At 33.1% G+C, this 21,598-nt stretch overlaps 1 protein-coding gene across 1 annotated transcript in view; it reads left to right on the forward strand.

Annotated features, from left to right (window-relative positions):
* LOC128985534 (uncharacterized) overlaps positions 1 to 21,598 on the forward strand; it is a 28,572-nt gene continuing 6,974 nt past the window's right edge. The window contains exons 1-2 of the mRNA XM_054405122.1: positions 1 to 148; positions 4,339 to 4,431. Of these exons, the coding sequence (XP_054261097.1) occupies positions 4,354 to 4,431 (78 nt within the window). The 5' untranslated portion in view covers positions 1 to 148; positions 4,339 to 4,353. The remainder of the gene's footprint in view (positions 149 to 4,338; positions 4,432 to 21,598) is intronic.

Here is a 21,598-nt window from a genome sequence, read left to right on the forward strand (position 1 = left end):
ATTACAAATTCAATATGTGCAATCTGTGACTAACTCTTATGTATCAATCATCAGTGTTCAGTGTTAATTGCAGTGATGCCATTCCAAACTGATGCCACAAAGCTGTCACTGGCCTCAGGTGTCTCTCATTAGCTCTGGTAATTGACATGTGAGTATACAAATGTTACATCCACCATTTTCATTTTATTTAACCTAACTTTCAAACTGATCAACAATAAAATAATGGAGAATTTCCATTAAAAAATTATAGCAAGACCAAAACTACCCCCGCCGCAGCAAACCTGCAGGCTAAGCGAATTTCCATTTAGGTACCTGATTGGATTTACACTAAAATATCTCCTTTAAAATATCACATCTTTAAAAATCCTTTTATTATTATTCCCTATTTAAATAGCATTAGTTTAACGAGTACTTAGGTTTGCTGCAACAGGGAGGGTATAAAAGTGCTTATTGAAAAATGTGAATAATTTTAGCAAAATAAATGCATATTCCAAATTTTATCAAAATATGTTCATAAACGAGCAAACTACAACAGTTTACTTATTCTCCATTAGAATAGCATTGGAACTTGGAGTTTTAAATTTATAATTTTTGGGAATTTTCTCCGTAACTATTAGGCGCATAACAACGCTTCATTATAGGCTATTATTTTTTTTTAGCTCTACAAAATGGTTTGGAAATAAATTGCAAACTGTTGTTTTTAGGGACAAAAAATGGGAAAAACCAATTTTTACCACACAAAACCTACCATAAACCCTCGTTCCCATAGTCTGTTCATGCTAGTTCGTCAACTTGTTCGAATAATTGTAGGTTTACACGTTTGTACTAAATTTCACCAAAATCGGATCATTTTTGCTTGAGTTATTGTGCTAACGGACACACACACACACACACACATATATATATAAATGAATTTGAACGGATGATGTTTTTGGCCTCTAGGGACCTCAAAATGAAAAAGTAAATCCGTCCCGGGTCCAGGTCTTACCGTGAGTACTATGGTAATAGCTTATTCCCTATATGCGAAATTCTGTTAAAGACTAGTAAACTAAACTTGAAGAATATGAATGATTCCAAGGCCTGAATAATGAATGTAGAACCCAGTCGTCACCTAGTTTTGGGCTACACTTCATCAATTATAGCTACTTCAGGCTTGATATATTGACATAAGCTTGTTAATATAAAGTAATATATTATATTACTAGCTGGCCCGACAGACATCGTCCTGTCCTATGTGGTTTTATGTCAAATGCTCGTTCATTTTCAAGATGAGCTCGTTCGCATGACTCAATCACGTCCTGGTCGAAGTTCGTTTGCTACGCTCACTCACCTTTAGGTTGGAGCTCGTTCGCTGCGCTCACTTGCCTTTAGGTTAGTTCATTCGCTACTCTAACTCGCCTACAGGTTGAAGTTTGTTCGCTACGCTCACTCACTTTTTGGTTGCAAATTAGCTGTTGTCATAAATTTAAAAAAATAATAGTGCTGCACCCTGTTGGTAAACCTATTAACTTTTTAATGCTATTGAATATCACAGAATCAAATTGTTTAGTTGAACCAACTGTTAAGATTCTTTAATTGCATTTAAATATGAGTACTCATAAGGTTAACATGGGAAACTCCAGAGCCACTGGGGCGGAACCCTTTTGATGGATCTGCATCAAACTTCACACAGACCATCCTTGAATAATGTTTAATAATGCCTGAAAGTTTCATTATAATCTGTCGAGCGGTTTCAGAGTCCATGAAGGACAAACAAACAAACAAACATACATTAGATTTGATATACAGGGTGAGTTTTAATTGTCCCCCCCCAACTTTTTTCTACATTTTTTCAAATATCAATCCCAAACCACTTCCAAACATTGTTGGGTAGTAAGTACTTCATTTTGACAAGGTGGTCATTTCCGGCCGCCATCTTGGATCCGCCATATTGGATGCAAAATTTTTTTTTCAAATGTAAAGGTGGGGTTGTGACCCATTATTCCGAACTAGATTTTTACCCTGATTACAATGCCGCAAACTGTTTTTAAAAATCTTGATTTATTCTTAAGTTATGAGGGCTTTTTAAAACTTTATTTTTAGCCCATTTTAACATTGTGCATTTAAAAACTAAGACCATAATCTCAAAATAGTGCTAGGTAAAGATAAGTATACACTACCAGTAATTGTTGACCTATTTTCACTTGGTTATGACTGATGTATTTTTTTCGGCTGCCATTTTGAAATGTGATAAATTATTTTAAATATGAAGGGGGTGTTGTGACCCATCATTTCGAACTACTTTTTTAAGCTAAACTCATTGCCGCAATCCATTTTTTGTTATCAAGTTTTATTTATGAAATATTGCAATTTTTTTGTTAAAAAATGTCAATATTTAAAAATCAAAAAATGAAAATGAAAAACGGATCATGGAATTAAGTTCAGCTTAAAAAAGTAGTTAGAAATGATGGGTCACAACACCCCTTTCATATTTAAAATAATTTATCACATTTCAAAATGGCGGATCCAAGATGGCGGCCGAAAAAAATACATCAGTCATAACCAAGTGAAAATAGGTCGACAATTACTGGTAGTGTATACTTATCTTTATCTAGCACTATTTTGAGATTATGGTCTTAGTTTGTAAATGCACAATGTTAAAATGGGCTAAAAATAAAGTTTTAAAAAACCCTCATAACTTTAGAATGAATCAAGATTTTTAAAAACAGTTTGCGGCATTGTAATCAGGGTAAAAATCTAGTTCGAAATAATGGGTCACAACCCCACCTTTACATTTGAAAAAAAAATGTGCATCCAATATGGCGGATCCAAGATGGCGGCCGGAAATGACCACCTTGTCAAAATGAAGTACTTACTACCCAACAATGTTTGAAAGTGGTCTGGGATTGATATTTGAAAAGATGTAGAAAAAAGTTGGGGGGGGGACAATTAAAACTCACCCTGTATATAGATTATTGCAGGTTAGGTCAATATAAAAAATTGTGTTTAAAAAGGAAGAAGCTGGCTCTTCTAAAATCATTAATAATTAATTCAAGCTGTAAAGTTAGGATTAACTACATCAACATTAACAGTCAACCAAACTTATGTCCAGTCCACTGAAAACCCTCTAATTTTTGCCTAATAATTATTTTTTACCACAGAATTAGAGTATTAGAAGTTATATAAAGTGATCCGTAAAATAAAGGTATTGGTATTATTTACTCGTGCACCAGTTTAAGCAGGTTTAAATTTATCAGTATTAACATGTAATGTTTTAGCTTTGTTCTATGTACCAAGGTTTGACTATAAGTGTTTCATTTACAGTATAAGTACACAACATTGTAATTTTCTTGTAGAATTCTGCCACCTACGAGTACGACCTCAGCCACTTGGTCAAACGTAGTTTCTTGTTGTCATCAAAGTGCTGTGCTGCTAACCAAGTTTTCATTTCTCAAAAACAAGTGAAAGTCACTCGGAGCAAAACTGTAGGGTGGTCGAGGGAAAATCTCCCATTTGAATGAACGAAGGAGATCTTGTGTGCGATTTGTTGTGTGAGATCAGACATTGTCATGCTATAAAAACCAAATTTTGGGCGTCAAATTTTATCAAATTGTTTATATTGCCTGTCCGTCAGTGATCCTATTGTTGTCGTCTTATGCGACCGGTTTCAGGATTAAAATCCCATCATCAGGCTGTTAAAAATGTAAAAAAGTGATGGGATTTTAATCCTGAAACCGGTCGCATAAGACGACAACAATAGGATCACTGACGGACAGGTAATATAAACCCTTTTATTCAATAAGTGATCCTGGGCCACTAAGCATAGTCAAATTTTAGATTGGTAATTTTTAAACTTAATGTACCATTTCTAAACAGAACATCAATTTATTACATTGTTTCTGTATACTTTACACGCCTGAAAATACATTTTGATTCCTAATACGTTTTTAGTTTTTGCTCACCAAAAACCATATTACAGACCGCACTTCACAGCTGGATTTGCAATTAAAGAACACATTATTCTTGAATATTACAACACTTCTACTGCGACAGCTGGAAGAGGCGAACACGTTTCTACTTGAAGGTGCACAATCAGCGCCTTCAGATGGAAACTTTCTATATTCTGGATAGCCCTCGTATTAGCCATATTAACAATATAGAGGAAATAATCCAATCTGCATTTTATTCTAGCTGGGAGTTTATAGAAGAACATTTTTAATTTGATGTCTTGTCTTCCTAGGTATCCAGTTCCATGTTTTTTTTGTTTTTGTTTTTTTTGTAGTAAAGACAAGTTTGATTGATTAAAGACTTAAGATTGATCAAGACTTTATTGAATAAAGTATGGGTTCTGGGTTTCAGGAGGTCTGTACAGCGATGTGGCCATCCAAGTTATATAGTAATGTACAGGCACAAAGTCAGCTCTTCAACAAATGGGAGGAAGACCATATCCTGGTCAGTACAAATTATGAACTCTTAGATATACTTTAAGTTAGCGTATGAAAGTACATTATACAAGAATTAACCGTAAATTAAAATCTCCATTGAGCTCCTTTCCTGACCTAGCGCGATAGCCCAATTAAACCATACCAAAAGCCTTGTCCTTTGCTAGTTAGAGGTCTTGTTATAGTAACTAAATAAATTGTTTTTGTAGTTAAATGTAGCATAATATGAAATAAATACATTTTTTAAATTGATCAAAATATATTTTTATAAGCAAACTACAACAGTATACTAAATCTCCATGAACAACATGGGAATTTTAAATGAACAGTTTTTTTTCTTCTCATTGCATGACAACGCTTCAATTTTCCTATTTTGAGCTCTACAAAACGGTTTGGAAAGAAATTGTAAGTTTTTATGTTTTTAGGGTCAAAAATGGGAAAAACCCATTTTTACTCGACAAATACCCCATAAAACTCCCGTTTCTATAGTCCGATCATGCTGATTTGCAAACTGGTTCAAATAAATGTAGGTATACACGTCTATACAAAATTTCATCAAAATCGGATCATTTTTGCTCGGGTTATCGTGCTTACGGACACATAAATATACGCCCGCCACAGCAAACCTGCAGACTAAGCGAATTTCCATTTGCCTGATTTGATTTTGAATTAAATCTATTTCAATACCATTAGGATTAATGAGTACCTAGGTTTACTGCTACAGAGAGGATAAAAGGGTAATAAGTTTTCTTTTAAAATATTAATAGCTTAGTTTAAAATAAAAAAGAAATTGCCAAGTTTGATGAAAATGTATCCATAAACAAGCAAACTACAACAGATTACTCTCTATAAAAATAACATGGGAATTTTAAATTTACAATTTTTGAATTTTCTCTGTAACTAATAACCATAAAACACACATACTAAATTATTTGTTTATTTTTACAGCTTTTGTTAGTCATAAATTGGCAAAGGAATCCACACCTTTTATTTAGATCACACAAAAATAAACATAAACACAGCTTAACCCTTAGAGTGCCAGGCGAGAAATAAAAGTAACGCTCAAAAAATGCCGATGATTTTTCCCGAAGGTCGCGCTAAAAATGCCGAGCGCGATCTAGTGATTTTTAGGTTAAAATTTCGTAAAAATCGAATTTTCGATATTTCGACCAACGAAAATCGATGTATTGCATCTAGTAACTTTCGACTCAATGTTAATATATGGGTTAAAAGAATCCGAGTATCCATTCGGTTGTTATGACAACTGTTCGATCATTACGAAACGTCCGGTCAGCCGGACGTTGGCACTTTTGGTTCGTTCTAAAAACGTCCGGTCGGCCGGACGTCGGCACTTTTGGCTCGTTTTAAAAACGTCCGGTTCCCCGGACGTTGGCACTCAAAGGGTTAATATAAATACCCCTGCCACAGCAAACCTGCAGACTAAGCAAATTTCCATTTGCCTGATTGGATTCTCACTAAAATGCCTCCTTAAAAATATCACATTCATTCCCTACTAGTAGAGTACCTGTCCTTTGTACGGGGTTGGAATATAAGATAAAATTCTTATTGCAGTTATACTCAAGCTTTGCGTTTGCAATAAGGGAGGACACAGTTTAATCAAATTTGCTTTTTTAAATTTACAGTATTTTATAGTATTACACATCTACCATAGCCATAATGTTCTACCACTTCACCTAAACAATAGAGAAAAAAAATTATCAACAATTCGCAAAATATCACAAATTATTCATGAAATGAAAAACATAAACATAACTGTAAACAATCCTACTTTGACAGTTCTCATTGCGAATCACAGTTTTTTGTTGCTGCTTAGTTCAAATTAGCTGTTTTCATAAATGCAAAATAAACGGTATCAGCATTCTGACACATACTTTCTCCCATTAGTTTGTCAACAACCTTTATCATGTGTAAGCGGTGAGAGTAAATATACGGAAATGGGATTTGTACAATTTTGTTTAGAATTTAAAGGACTATAACATACTAAATTTTTATCAAAATCGTTTGGGCCATCTTTGGGAAAATCCGAATTTTCCGTTATTTTATGGGGGTTTTATGGGAAAATAACATAATTTACAATAACTTTTGACCGGTAATTTTTTCAAAAATAGGATTTGTACCATTTTGTTCAGAATATAAAGGACAATAACATACTAAATTTTTATCAAAATCGTTTGGGTCATTTTAGGGAAAATCCTTTTTTCCGTTATTTTATGGGTTTTTATGGGAAAATACCCATTAAAAATCAAAATTTTTAAAAATGAAAAAAACGCCTGGAGATACCATGGATTAGAACCTACATACCGTACCAAATTTCATCGAAATCAGACCACAAGTGTAGTCCCTAGCTCTGTACACATCCAGACATATAGACACACAGACACACACACACACGCACACACACAGACATCACTTCGCAATCCACTTTTTTGGGTCCAGAGGGACCCAAAACAAATATATCCACTCAAAACTCAAACTCAAAAATTTTGACGAAAACAATACTTTCCCCATAGGCCTATACTATGTTATAGGGGGAGAAAGTAAATAAATGGTATCAGCATTCTGTCACATACTTTCTCCCATAAGTTTGTCAACAACCTTTATCATGTGTAAGAGGTCAGAGTGACTATACTGAAATGGGATTTGTACAATTTTCTTCAGAATTTAAAGGACTATAACATACTAAATTTTTATCAAAATCGTTCGAGCCAATTTTGGGAAAATCTGATTTTCCGTTATTTTATGGGTTTTTTATGGGAAAATAACATAATGTACAATAACTTTTGAACCGTAATTTTTACAGAAATGGGATTTGTACCATTTTGTTCAGAATATAAAGGACTATAACATACTAAATTTGTATCAAAATCGTTCAGGCCATTTTTGGGAAAATCCTATTTTTCCGTTATTTTATGGGGTTTTATGGAAAAATCCCCATTAAAAATAAAAATTTCCAAAAAAAGGAAAAAAAACTATCAAAATTGTAAGTACCATAACATACTACTGTATGTTAAATCAAAACCGGATTTTTGTGTAAAATCCTATTTTTTGTTATTTTTGGGGTTTTTATGGGAAAATAACATAATTTACCATAACTTTTGAACCGTAATTTTTACAGAAATGGGATTTGTACCATTTTGTTCAGAATATAAAGGACTATAAAATACAAAATTTTTTTCAAAATTGTTTGTGCCAATTTTGGGAAAATCTGATTTTCCGTTATTTTATGGGGTTTTATGGGAAAATAACATAATTTACAATAACTTTTGAACCGTAATTTTTACAGAAATGGGATTTGTACCATTTTGTTCAGAATATAAATGACTATAACATACTAAATTTTTATCAAAATCGTTCGAGCCAATTTTGGGAAAATCTGATTTTCCATTATTTTATGGGGTTTTTATGGGAAAATAACATAATATACAGTAACTTTTGAACCGTAATTTTTACAGAAATGGGATTTGTACCATTTTGTTTAGAATATAAAGGACTATAACATACTAAATTTGTATCAAAATCGTTCGGGCCATTTTTGGGAAAATCCTATTTTTCCGTTACCGTATTTTATGGGGTTTTATGGAAAAATCCCCATTAAAAATAAAAATTTCTAAAAAATGAAAAAAAAACTATCAAAATTGTAAGTACCATAACATACTATGTTAAATCAAAACCGGATTTTTGTGTAAAATCCTATTTTTTGTTATTTTATGGGGTTTTTATGGGAAAATAACATAATTTACAATAATTTTTGAACCGTAATTTTTACAGAAATGGGATTTGTACCATTTTGTTCAGAATATAAAGGACTATAACATACTAAATTTTTATCAAAATCGTTCGAGCTAATTTTGGAAAATCTGATTTTCCGTTATTTTATAGGGTTTTTATGGGAAAATAACATAATTTACAATAACTTTTGAACCGTAATTTTTACAGAAATGGGATTTGTACCATTTTGTTCAGAATATAAAGGACTATAACATACTAAATTTTTATCAAAATCGTTCGAGCTAATTTTGGAAAATCTGATTTTCCGTTATTTTATAGGGTTTTTATGGGAAAATAACATAATTTACAATAACTTTTAAACCGTAATTTTTACAGAAATGGGATTTGTACCATTTTGTTTAGAATAAAAAGGACTATAACATACTAAAATTTATCAAAATCGTTCGGGCCATTTTTGGGAAAATCCTATTTTTCTGTTATTTTATGGGGTTTTATGGAAAAATCCCCATTAAAAATAAACATTTCTAAAAAATGAAAAAAACTATCAAAATTGTAAGTACCATAACATCTATAATATTAAAACGAAACAGGGTTTTTTTATTTCACGATTCTAAATCAACCACTCAACGGATTTTCATGATTTTTGTGTTGAAAGAAGGATAATTTTGAGAACTAGGGAATGTCGAAGCCATAATTTTAGTTTAGGGTCCCAGTTATTTAGAAATTAAGTTTTAATTTTTGAAAAGTCTAGCAGCCGACGTTAAGATTCTAAACTAGCTTATGGTGTTATATAATTTGTTTAACATAACAACTGTAAACATTCAGCGTTTGTAACACAAATTCAGCATTTGGATAAAATTAAAAGACATACTAAGGGTTGACTTATTTATACTATGTGTTATGCTAATCATTGATACGTTCAATCCTTCGATAAGAGGATGACAGATTATTTAAATATACATAGGTAAAATACTAGGATGTTCAAAGGATTTTTTAAATAAATCTTTGTAATCTTCGGTTTGTTTTAGTGCAATATAATTTTCTTTTAACTAACAGCTGGTTAAATATAAAAATGCTTTGTAGAACTATGAGGTTATTTTATTTACTCTGATTTGTCATTGATTTTTAGGAAATAAGTAAGATTAGTAGACCACCGAGAAAAGTAACACCATCGATGTACATGTCGAGGCTCTGTACACGAGTCTTAAAAAAAGGATATGCAAACTATTATACTGCTCAACTTTTTTAGGAAAGGGTAGGAAAATCCATTTTTTACACGTTTTAATTCATCTTGGTTTGTTTACAATCAATGTTTTTGAATGATTAAACTTTGTTGGGATTAGGCCCGGAAATATTGATGTCATAAAGAAGGAGATCAAGAATCCTCAGGAATACAATTTTAAATTACCACCACAACCCAGGCGGGTTTTATCATTGATGGTTTTATCAATGGTTTTATCCAAAGATATACAGATATGAATGACAGATATACAGATATGACATAGATTGAGCACAACGTCATCATTGACCTAGGACACTGCAATTAGACTAACCATCCTTTTATGAAATCTAAAAAGTTGTTTGGCGTGTGTTTAGTTGTGGTTAGGTTTGGGGGCGCTGAATATTTTATAGTTTAAATAAATGAATATGGGGAATTACGGTGTACATTGATTCAATGAGGGTGGTTTTTTTATTATTAAGGATATTAGAACTGATAACGGAATGGATAATAAACATAGACAATTAATTACGTCACTAGCTTTACTAGCGTGTTTTACGTTTTAAATTCCTTCAACATGTGACCAGTTCTTTTGTTCAAATGAATATTATTTTATTTTTGAGTCAGCTGTTTACCAAAACAGACTATATGTTGTTGTTTTTACTTTTCTTTGTTTACACTTTTATTAGCAATTGATGCAGTGAAATTGATATAAAGGATGTGTGGACGATTCGTTTAATGATGTCGGTTCACCAACGTTATAATTATGTGTACTGTGCATTTTATTGGATGTTTTTGTTTTATTTGAGGGAGTTTCTATGGTACTGGAAATTGTGTATAGTATGAGTAATTGTATTGTGTTGATATTGATTATGAAAGAGGCAGGTATGCGATGGAATTGAAAGGTGATATCGTTGACTAGGCCTATACAATTTCTAAATTGATAATTACTCTTTCTACTGTAGGCTGCTATAAAATTTGTCTTTATACGTGTATGCTAGCTGTTCTGATTTATACAGTTTTAACTGACTACTCCCGTACGTAGGACGGGCTAACACCTCGTACTATGTTAAATCAAAACCGGATTTTTGTGTAAAATCCTATTTTTTGTTATTTTATGGGGTTTTTATGGGAAAATAACATAATTTACCATAACTTTTGAACCGTAATTTTAAAAAGAAATGGGATTTGTACCATTTTGTTCATAATATAAATGACTATAACATACTACATTTTTATCAAAATCATTTGGGTCATTTTTGGGAAAGTAATATTTTTCCGCTATTTTATGGGGTTTTATAGGAAAATCCCCATTAAAAATCAAAATTTCAAAAATATTAAAAATTTTGCAGCAAACCTGACAACTAAGCGAATTTCCATTTGTCTGAATTGATTTTTAATTAAATATATTTAAATAACATTATAGGTCGAGTACCTAGGTTTGCTGCTACAAGGAAACTAATAAAGTGTGTTTTTTAGTAAAATATTAATAGCTTAGTACAAAATAAATAAGTTTGCCAAGTTTGATCAAAATACAGGGTGAATTTTAAATGAGTTCCCCCCCTACTTTTTTCTACATTTCTTAAGATATCATCTCCGGACCACGTCAGATCATTGTTTAGTAGTAAGTACTTCATTTTGACTGGGTATACATTTTTGGCCGCCATCTTGGATCCGCCATATTGGATACAAAGTTTTTTTTTCAAATGTAAAGGTAGGGTTGTGACCCATTATTTCAAACTAAAATTTTACGCTAATTACAATGCCGCAATTAGTTTTTAAAAATCTTGATTTGTTCTAAAGTTATGAGGACTTTTTATAACTTTATTTTTAGCGCATTTTAACATTGTGCATTTACAAACTAAGACCATAATCTCAAAATAGTGCTAGATAAAGATAAGTATACACCACCATTCATTGTTGACATATTTTCACTTGGTTATGACGGATGTAGTTTTTTCAGCCGCCATCTTGGATCCGCCATTTTGAAATGTGATCAATTAATTTAAATATGAAGGTGGTGTTGTGACCCATCATTTTGAGTTACTTTTTTATGCTGAACTCAATGCCGCAATCTGTTTTTCATTTGCATCTTTGGATTTTGAAATATTGAAATTTTAAATAAGAGCATTTTAATATTTCATCAAGAAAGCTTGATAACCAAAAACGGATTGCAGCATTGAGTCCAGTATAAAAAAGTAGTTCAAAATGATGGGTCACAACACCACCTTCATATTTAAATTAATTGATCACATTTCAAAATGGCGGCTCCAAGATGGCGGCTGAAAAAACTACATCCGTCATAACCAAATGAAAATATGTCGACAATGAATGGTGGTGTATACTTATCTTTATCTAGCACTATTTTGAGATTATGGTCTTAGTTTGTTAATACACAATGTTAAAATGGGCTAAAAATAAAGTTATAAAAAGTCCTCATAACTTTAGAACGAATCAAGATTTTTAAAAACTAATTGCGGCATTGTAATCAGCGTAAAATTCTAGTTTGAAATAATGGGTCACAACCCTACCTTTACGTTTGAAAAAAAAAACTTTGTATCCAATATGGCGGATCCAAGATGGCGGCCAGAAATGTATACCTAGTCAAAATGAAGTACTTACTACTCAACAATGATCTGACGTGGTCCGGAGATGATATCTTAAGAAATGTAGAAAAAAGTAGGGGGGGAACTCATTTAAAATTCACCCTGTATATCCATAAACAACCAAACTACAACATTTTACAATATTCTCCATAAGAATAACATGGGAATTTTAAATTTACAATTTTTTAAATTTTCTCTGTTACCAATAACCGTACAAAAATACTTTTATATACTAAATTATTTGTTTTTTTAAGCTCTTTAAAAAGGTATAAAGATAAATTGGGAAACCTTGTGTTTTGAGGGTCAAAAGTGAGAAAAACCAATTTTTACCCCATAAAACCCCCCGTAAAGCCCTGTTCCCATGGTCCGATCATGCTGGTTCGCGAACTCATTCAAGTTTATCCCGCTTTACACCTTTAAACCAAATTGCATCAAAATCGGACAAAAATTACTCAAGTTATCGCGTTCACGGACACATATATATATATATATATACATATATAAAAATTTTAACGAATGGTGTTTTTGGCCTCTGGGGACATCAAAATGAAAAAGTAAATCGCTCCCGGGCTTAGATCTTACCATGCCACCTACGGTAATAGCTACTTCCCTATAGGGAAATTCGCTAATAACATGGGAATTTTAAATTTACAATTTTTTAAATTTTCTCTGTTACCAATAACCGTACAAAAATACTTTTATATACTAAATTATTTGTTTTTTTAAGCTCTTTAAAAAGGTATAAAGATTAATTGGGAAACCTTGTGTTTTGAGGGTCAAAAGTGAGAAAAACCAATTTTTACCCTATAAAACCCCCCGTAAAGCCCTGTTCCCATGGTCCGATCATGCTGGTTCGCGAACTCATTCAAGTTTATCCCGCTTTACACCTTTAAACCAAATTGCATCAAAATCGGACAAAAATTACTCAAGTTATCGCGTTCACGGACACACACACATATATATATATATACATATACATATATAAAAATTTGAACGAATGGTGTTTTTGGCCTCTGGGGACATCAAAATGAAAAAGTAAATCGCTCCCGGGCTTAGGTCTTACCATGCCACCTACGGTAATAGCTACTTCCCTATAGGGAAATTCGCTAAAAACTATCAAAATTGTAAGGACCATAACATCAGAAAATATAAATAAAATTAGAAGCTTTAACATTTAAAGTTCAGAAGTTTATTTACAATTCAACTCAAGACTGAAACATAAACATGACTGATATTGTTTACCTCCAACTACCATATGATACATTTAACATATGATAATATGTGAATATAACATTATAACACATCAATCAATACCGGATTTTTGTCTAAAATCCTATTTTTTGTTATTTTATGGGGTTTTTATGGGTACCTCCTATGGTAATAGCTTATTCCCTTAAACATGGGAAATATGGGTATTTCGCTAAAATATAAATATATGTGATGTGGAAAGCAAAAAGGGCCTCTTGTCGACGACGCAAAATTTTAAGTAGGTACGGCCGATATAAGTAATTAGGGTCAAAAATATCTAAATTCGGTTTTTTATCGACTGTTATACCTCATTTTACATAGAACAGGACAGCATCGGTTAAAATATCAAAAGGAAGATGTAAAAGGTCGAAATAAATCATTTTGTTAGCCTCTGCACGGTCTGAGAAAAGGCATCTCTTGTCGCTCAATGTTATTTCGCCATAATGACAAGAGTAATATTCACTTTATAAACAGACTTTAGTGCAAAAAAAGAATTTTCCAGCATTCTAGGGGACACGTAGAGAACTACAACAAAGTTCAGTTTACGGAGAACAAAATATCTCACAAATTTTGCGGTCCCGACAAGAGGTACCTTTTTAGCGAATTTCCCATATAGGGAATAAGCTATTACCGTAGTACTCATGGTAAGATCTGGACCCGGGACCGATTTACTTTTTTCGTTTTGAGGTCCCTAGAGGCCAAAAACACCATCCGTTCAAATTCATATATATATATATATATATTATTTTCTTGCATTTTTAGGGCTACTAATATAATAAAATTAAAACATATATAACAAAGTACCCTTTTAGTAATTATTTTATTTTTCATGACGACATGTTTCGGAACTAAGTCCATTGTCAAGTCATTTTTACCATAACCTCATTCTATATATATATATATATATATGTGTGTGTCCGTTAGCACGATAACTCGAGCAAAAATGATCCGATTTTGATGAAATTTTGTATAAACAAGTAAACCTACATTTATTCGAACGAGTTCGCTAACCAGCATGATCGGACTATGGGAACGGGGGTTTATGGGGGGTTTTATGGGGTAAAAATAGGTTTTTTCCCATTTTTGACCCTAAAAACACAAAATTTCACAATTTCTTTCCAAATCATTTTGTAGAGCTTAAAAAAACAAATAATTTAGTATATTGAAGCGTTATTGTGCGCCTAATGGTTACGGAGAAAATTCCAAAAAATTGTAAATTTAAAATTCCCATGTTATTCTTATAGAGAATAAATCAACTGTTGTAGTTTGCTTGTTTATGAACATATTTCGATAGAATATGTAAAATACATTCATTTCTTACTAAAATATTAACATTTTACAACAAAAACACCTTTTTACCCTCCCTGTCGCAGCAAACCTAAGTACTCGTTAAACTAATTCTATTTAAATAGGGAATAAATGTGATATTTTTCAGGAGGCATTTTAGTACAAATCCAATCAGGCAAATAGAAATTCGCTTAGTCTGCAGGTTTGCTGCGGCGGTGATATTATTCTTCTACAAACAGTAAAAAAATGTATGATAAAAATGTCAAAAAAATTCAGAATGAAAACTCCTGGTTAATCTAATTCGGCTGAGAACGCTAATGTTTTGTTTTATGGAGAAATAACATAGGGCCGACAAGAGGTCCCTTTTCTGAAATGCGATTTTTACAACATGCTTCGATAAAACAATTATTCAAATGAAAACTATTGTGAGTTAAGACAAAAATGGGTATTGCCTCCAAAGAGGACATTATAAGCTTTCTTTTGATACCAAAATCGTTTCTTAAATACAGAAAAAAACTCTTTTTATGCGTATTTGAAATTTTTAAAATAGTTTTTCTCAAAATTACCCTTTTTCATAACAAAATTTCAAAGTTCTATAGCTTTATAAAATACCCTTGCCACAGCAAACTTGCAGACTAAGCGAATTTCCATTTGCCTGATTGGATTTACATTAAAATGTCTCCATAAAAATATCACATTTATTCCCTATTTAAATAGCATTAGTTTAACAAGTACTTAGGTTTGCTGCAACAGGGAGGGTAATGAAGTATTTTTTCGACTACCACGACCGGCTACATTGTGTAAAACATCGTCAAAATTATGGAAATATCTTGGACAACAGAACAGGAGGTCAATAGAGGCCTTACTTTACAATAGATAACCGCTTAATATCGTTTACCTTTTGATTGCCAGGTTCTTGATGAATTAAGAAGTTTACGCTCTATGTACATTTTGCCACAAGTGTGGCATCATCAGGAGCTGTTTCTTGTTTCTTGTCACATCACTTAGTCACTAAAAAAACACACTGTCCTATTTTTATTTACACTTATTTACATTCGCGGACGATTCATGGCGCGAGTGTGTGGAATTCCAAGCGTGACCGGGGGGGCTACATATGTCACTGTCCGAATGCCCAGCTATTGTCCTTGTACTGGCTTCTTGAGGTGTTGGTAGGTCAGGGGATGGGGGTGAGTTTATGATACTAGAGCTTTCTCTTCTAAGACTTTGATGTTGCCAAGTCTCTCTGCGGCGTTGTCATATTAAAGAAGATGATGTACAGAAAACATTTCCATAGTTCAAACCTAGATACCCTTCTAAACAAAAAAGAAGATTACAACAATTCAATAATTTTCAAACTCATAAACCAGCTAGAAGAACAATATGACAACGCCGCAGAGACTTGGCTACATCGTAGTCTTAGAAGAGAAAGCTCCAGTATCATAAACTCACCCCCATCCCCTGACCTACCAACACCTCAAGAAGCCAGTACAAGGACAATAGCTGGGCATTCGGACAGTGACATATGTAGCCCCCCGGTCACGCTTGGAATTCCACACTCGCGCCATGAATCGTCCGCGAATGTAAATAAGTGTAAATAAAAATAGGACAGTGTGTTTTTTTAGTGACTAAGTGATGTGACAAGAAACAAGAAACAGCTCCTGATGATGCCACACTTGTGGCAAAATGTACATAGAGTGTAAACTTCTTAATTCATCAAGAACCTGGCAATCAAAAGGTATGTTAATTACAACATAATTAATAATTTGTTCTTGAATATAGGAATATCACATAAACTCTTAATATCATCTCTTAATATAATTGATATAATTTCAGATCAATATCTTTAAACTGAATGCAATACCAAGCAATACTACAATAACGTACCAACTTAAAGGTAAAAAACCTAGAAACAACATCCTTTCATTTTTCTCAAATAAATATATATTTTAGCGAATTTCCCTATAGGGAAGTAGCTATTACCGTAGGTCTCATGGTAAGACCTAGGCCCGGGACCGATTTACTTTTTCATTTTGATGTCCCCAGAGGCCAAAAACACCATTCGTTCAAATTTTTATATATCTATATATAGAGATATATATATATATATATATATATATATATATATATATGTGTCCATCCGCACGATAACTTGAGTAATTTTTGTCCGATTTTGATAAAATTTGGTTTGAAGGTGTAAGGCGGGATAAACTCGAACGAGTTCGCGAACCAGCATGATCGGACTATGGGAACGGGGGTTTACGGGGGGTTTTATGGGGTAAAAATAGGTTTTTCCCATTTTTGACCCAAAAAAAATAAAATTTTGCAAAATCTTTTCAAACCATTTTGTAGAGCTTAAAAAAACAAATAATTTAGTATATTGAAGTGTTAGTATGCGCCTAATGGTTACGAAGAAAATTCCAAAAAAATGTAAATTTTAAATTCCCATGTTATTCTTATGGAGAATGAGTAAACTGTTGTAGTTTGCTTGTTTATGAACATATTTTGATCAAATTTGGAAAATGTTTTTATTTCTTACTAACTATTAACATTTTACAAAAAAAAGTTTTACCCTCCCTGATGCAGCAAACCTAAGAACCTGTTAAAATAATTCTATTTAAATAGGAAATAAATGTTAAATTTTTAAGTAGACATTTTAGTGTAAATCCAATCAGACATATGGAAATTCGCTTAGTCTGCAGGTTTGCTGCGGCGGGGGTATTTTAAATTAGACTGTTCTGAAGATGTTGTTTTATTCCACAAGGGATTCTTATTATGTACAAGGGCTGTTTTTGCGTATAGCTCCGTTGTCCGCGTGTACCAAAATAAATAGGTACTAGTGTACATGTTGCTCGAATTCGAGCAATTGCAAAGTATTACAGGAATTATTTCAAAACGAATAACAGTCATATTTACAATGTGTTTAAAAAACTCAACTCAATAAGATTACCGGTGTGTACTGTAACTCAAACCATGTTTATCTTCGTTATTGATAAACCTAAAGCATTCCGGCCAGTTTTCTCATTCTTAAAATGCCTCGCTGTACAGGCAACACAGGTCATGATAGAGAACTAATTGAGAACGAAAAGTCGTTTTGGGGTAGTGTTAAAGGGCGCATTTGTAACCTTAACCTAATAGTTGAGTTTGTCCAGGGTCAGGTGCTGACTGTGATGAGTTAAGCCTATTACGCACCACACTGTTATGTTTCTGTAGCTGCGGTCGTTATCACGATTACGCCTCCTGTTTATGTTTCGTTGTCGTCGCGTCGGAGGCATAAAAAAACAACAAATAAACAAATTATAGCTACACAAAACAACGATGAATGCACAAATTTTAATTACAATCATGCTAACACGATCCGTCATAGCGACACAAAACAACGATAAATACACAAATTTAAGATACAACCATACTAACACGATCCGTCTTGGGGGTTATGTTTACACAAACTCAAATAGTAAATAAATGTACTCAACGCATTTCATTGAATTAAAAAAAATAACAGCAATTAAATTATACAGCTGATCAAAATGTAAACAATTATGTTCTTCATAAGGATAACATGGGAACTTTCAAAGCCACTGGGGCAGAGCCCAAGGGATTTTTTCAAAAATGTAAGGCCAGTTTGCAAATCTACGCGACACGCTCTTTCCAATGAGACGTCAATGGATAAAATCGGTTAAGAAATGGCGGAGGAGTTCAACCGACAAAGTTTCATGTAGCGTATTAATTATATAGATATCTGATGCCGACATCCATCGCTACTGTATACAGGGTGAGTTTCTACTAAGTGCGTTAATTTTTACCAGTTATTCTACTCACTAAAAGGAACAAAAAATGCCAAACAAAAATTTTCCAACCTCACCCGTTAGACTGTAATGGCCGAATATGTGAATTTTTAAAATTACCTGTAGTAGCTTCACTAAAACCAGCATAGAAATCAAACCAATACACGTACATCATTATAACATAAACCAATTAAAAGAGCATTAAATTTCCTATAAAACCATTGCAACATCTTTAACATACAACAATATTTTTACCGTTGTATGTCTCACATAACATAAATAAAGAAGTTTGTAAATTACTTCTTTACAACTTCAAAGTGGTGTTACAACTATTAACACTAATGTGATGTTTTGTCAAATGACGTAAAAAACTTTCGCATTTCATGCCCTTTAAAATGATGTAACCCATAAGGTGATTGCTGTATTTAAAAATCGAAAAATTAGATCAAAACTGCGTCAAGGTCAGTGTTTTCGGAATCAAAACATTGAACCCAATGTAATACAGTATCAGTTAATGTCTTTACCATCTTTTAATCAGCTGAGATCTGATCAGCTGGGTGTTACACTTTGTTTATAAAACCATCTGATTTCAATTGTTGGCTTGTAAACATTCAAATTATCAAGAAGTATGTATCTCGATATGGTTTTATTTTATGGGTTCTGCTCTCAAATGCGGCTATAATTTGTCCTGAATACAGTCGTCAGTTTGCTGATAGGTGACTTTCAAATGAATGAAGATTCACCAGTGTCCATACAAGTTTCCATGAACACTAAACATCGTTCTGTTGGGAACGTGATACAAGATGTGTGTGTGTTTGTTTAAGAAGCTGTGTCTGATGTGTTGGGGTGGTTTGAGGACGATCCACGGACAAGAACAAGGACAGTTTCTCGTGACCTAGGTATTTCTCAGCTATTGAGAAAGGAAAATTGCATTCCTACCATTTCACACGAGTACAACAGATCATTGAACCAATAGGTTGTCTACAGAGACTTCAGTTATGTCGCTCTGTTAGTTGACTTTATCATCGTGACTTCTTCAAGAAGATTTTCTGGACGGACGAGTCTAAGATATGGGATGGTATTTACAACATCCATAATGGACATAATTATGCCACAGAAAACCCACATGTTATACACCAGTGTAAAAACCAAACAAGGTTTAAACTGAATGTATGGGATAGATTACTCTAAAACCATTTATTTGGCCCTTTCATTGATCTTCCATATTCATTTAACTGCTGTCAGTATCTCAACGTCTTTACTGATACCATAGATTAAAGGAGTATACTCCTTTAATCTATGCTGATACTCTACCAAGGCTCATTGAAAACGTCCCGTTGGATGTGCGTCAGCAAATAGTTTATAACAAGCATATGGTGCACCGGTGCACCTCCCACTCCGATAATGGTGTGCCAATTTACATTGGAAATAGTTTCGTTACATGTGGATTAGAAGGGGTGGATCAATTGCTTGGCCACCACAGTCACCAGACTCCAATGGACTTCTACGCTTGAGGTTACCTCAAACATGGAAATTACCGAACACCAGTTCAAACAGCGGATGAGCTAAGAAATCGGACTGAAGCTTACAACCTTCTTCAAGAGGAGCTAAAATTAAAGGCAACAGTAAGAAACTTTTGGAAAAGAATGTGCACATGTATTAGAGCAAAAATGATGGGCATTTTGAAAATTTACTTTGATTAAAAACCCAAAAACCAGACTCTACAGGATTTATTTTGTTTATATGTAAAAATGTATTATACCTCGATTTTTATCAAATTTATTCTGAATTTTTGTCATAGAATTATAAAATAATGAAATAGTTAATAATTTGAATGTTTACAAGCCAACAATTGAAATCAGATGGTTTTGTAAACAAAGTTTTAACACCCAGCTCATCAGATCTCAGCTGATTAAAAGATGGTAAAGACATTAACAGATACTGTATTACATTGGGTTCAATGTTTTGATTCCGAAAACACTGACCTTGACGCAGTTTTGATCTAATTTTTCGATTTTTAAATACAGCAATCACCTTATGGGTTACATCATTTTAAAGGGCATGAAATGCGAAAGTTTTTTACGTAATTTGACAAAACATCACATTAGTGTTAATGGTTGTAACACCACTTTGAATTTGTAAAGAAGTAATTTACAAACTTCTTTATTTATCTTATGTGAGACATACAACGATGAAAATATGGTCGTTTGTTAAAGATGTTGCAATGGTTTTGTAGGAAATTTAACGTTCTTTTCATTGGTATAAGTTATAATGATGTACATGTAATGGTTTGATTTCTATGCTCGTTTTATTAAAGCTACTCCAGGTAATTTAAAAAATTCATATAATCGGCCCTTACAGCCTAACGGGTAGGGTTGGAAAATTTGTGTTCCTTTTAGTGAGTAGAATAACTGGTAAAAATTAACGCACTTAGTAGAAACTCACCCTGTATGACTGAATGATATGGCCCTAATGCAGAGAAAGAGGCTAAGGTGCGGAAATGGGTTAGGGGGCGTAAAAATGGCCGTAAAATAATTTTCCTTTGTGGTCTTCTATAAAAAATATGGGTACTCACAAAAAATTCCTTCCAAAATGGATATTTTCACGGCTATTTTAAAATTCCCTAACTCGTTTCTACACTTTACCCTCACTCAATGTATTAAGGCCATACACTTTAGTCAGCTGCAATAAAAGCCTATACGTTTCTTACAGTTCAAAAACATATCACTGACCTTTTCTCACATATGGTGGGGATTCAACCATTTAAAATTTTCTAGACACACGTCAAAATGTAATCGTCAGCTAAAGAGCTACAAATGGTGCCGTTTTGTTCACCAATTAAAGCCAATAAGCCACGAGGAGCCTCATTGCGGCAAACATACAAACTAAGAAGCTATACGCACAACTGGCCCTTACTAAAAAATGCTGTACCCACGTTTTCCTGTCCCACTACACCACTGGACGGTATTCTCTCATGTAAAAATTAATTTATCCAGGCTATAGGTACCGTACCGTAATTAGTTTTATATTGATGGAGTACAGAAAGGTCAATCAATTCCATTTGCCTATTTGGTCTCTGATGATGATTAGGAGTGTCCAATCCAAATTTTTCACCACCTGCCCTCTTTACCCTCCTGTGAGTCAACAGAGTATAAGACATATTTTTATTTTCATTCGGTAAAATTAACAATATGGTACGTATTTTGCTGATCAAGAAGTTCAGAACGACTATGGTGTACTGTAGTAACTATTTAGTTCAAGAATTTCTGTTTAGCTATAAAC

The sequence above is a fragment of the Macrosteles quadrilineatus genome, unplaced genomic scaffold, assembly GCF_028750875.1.
Source record: "Macrosteles quadrilineatus isolate MER2022 unplaced genomic scaffold, UCM_ALF_1.0 Scaffold_2__2_contigs__length_208266976, whole genome shotgun sequence".
In the NCBI taxonomy this organism is placed as follows: domain Eukaryota; kingdom Metazoa; phylum Arthropoda; class Insecta; order Hemiptera; family Cicadellidae; genus Macrosteles; species Macrosteles quadrilineatus.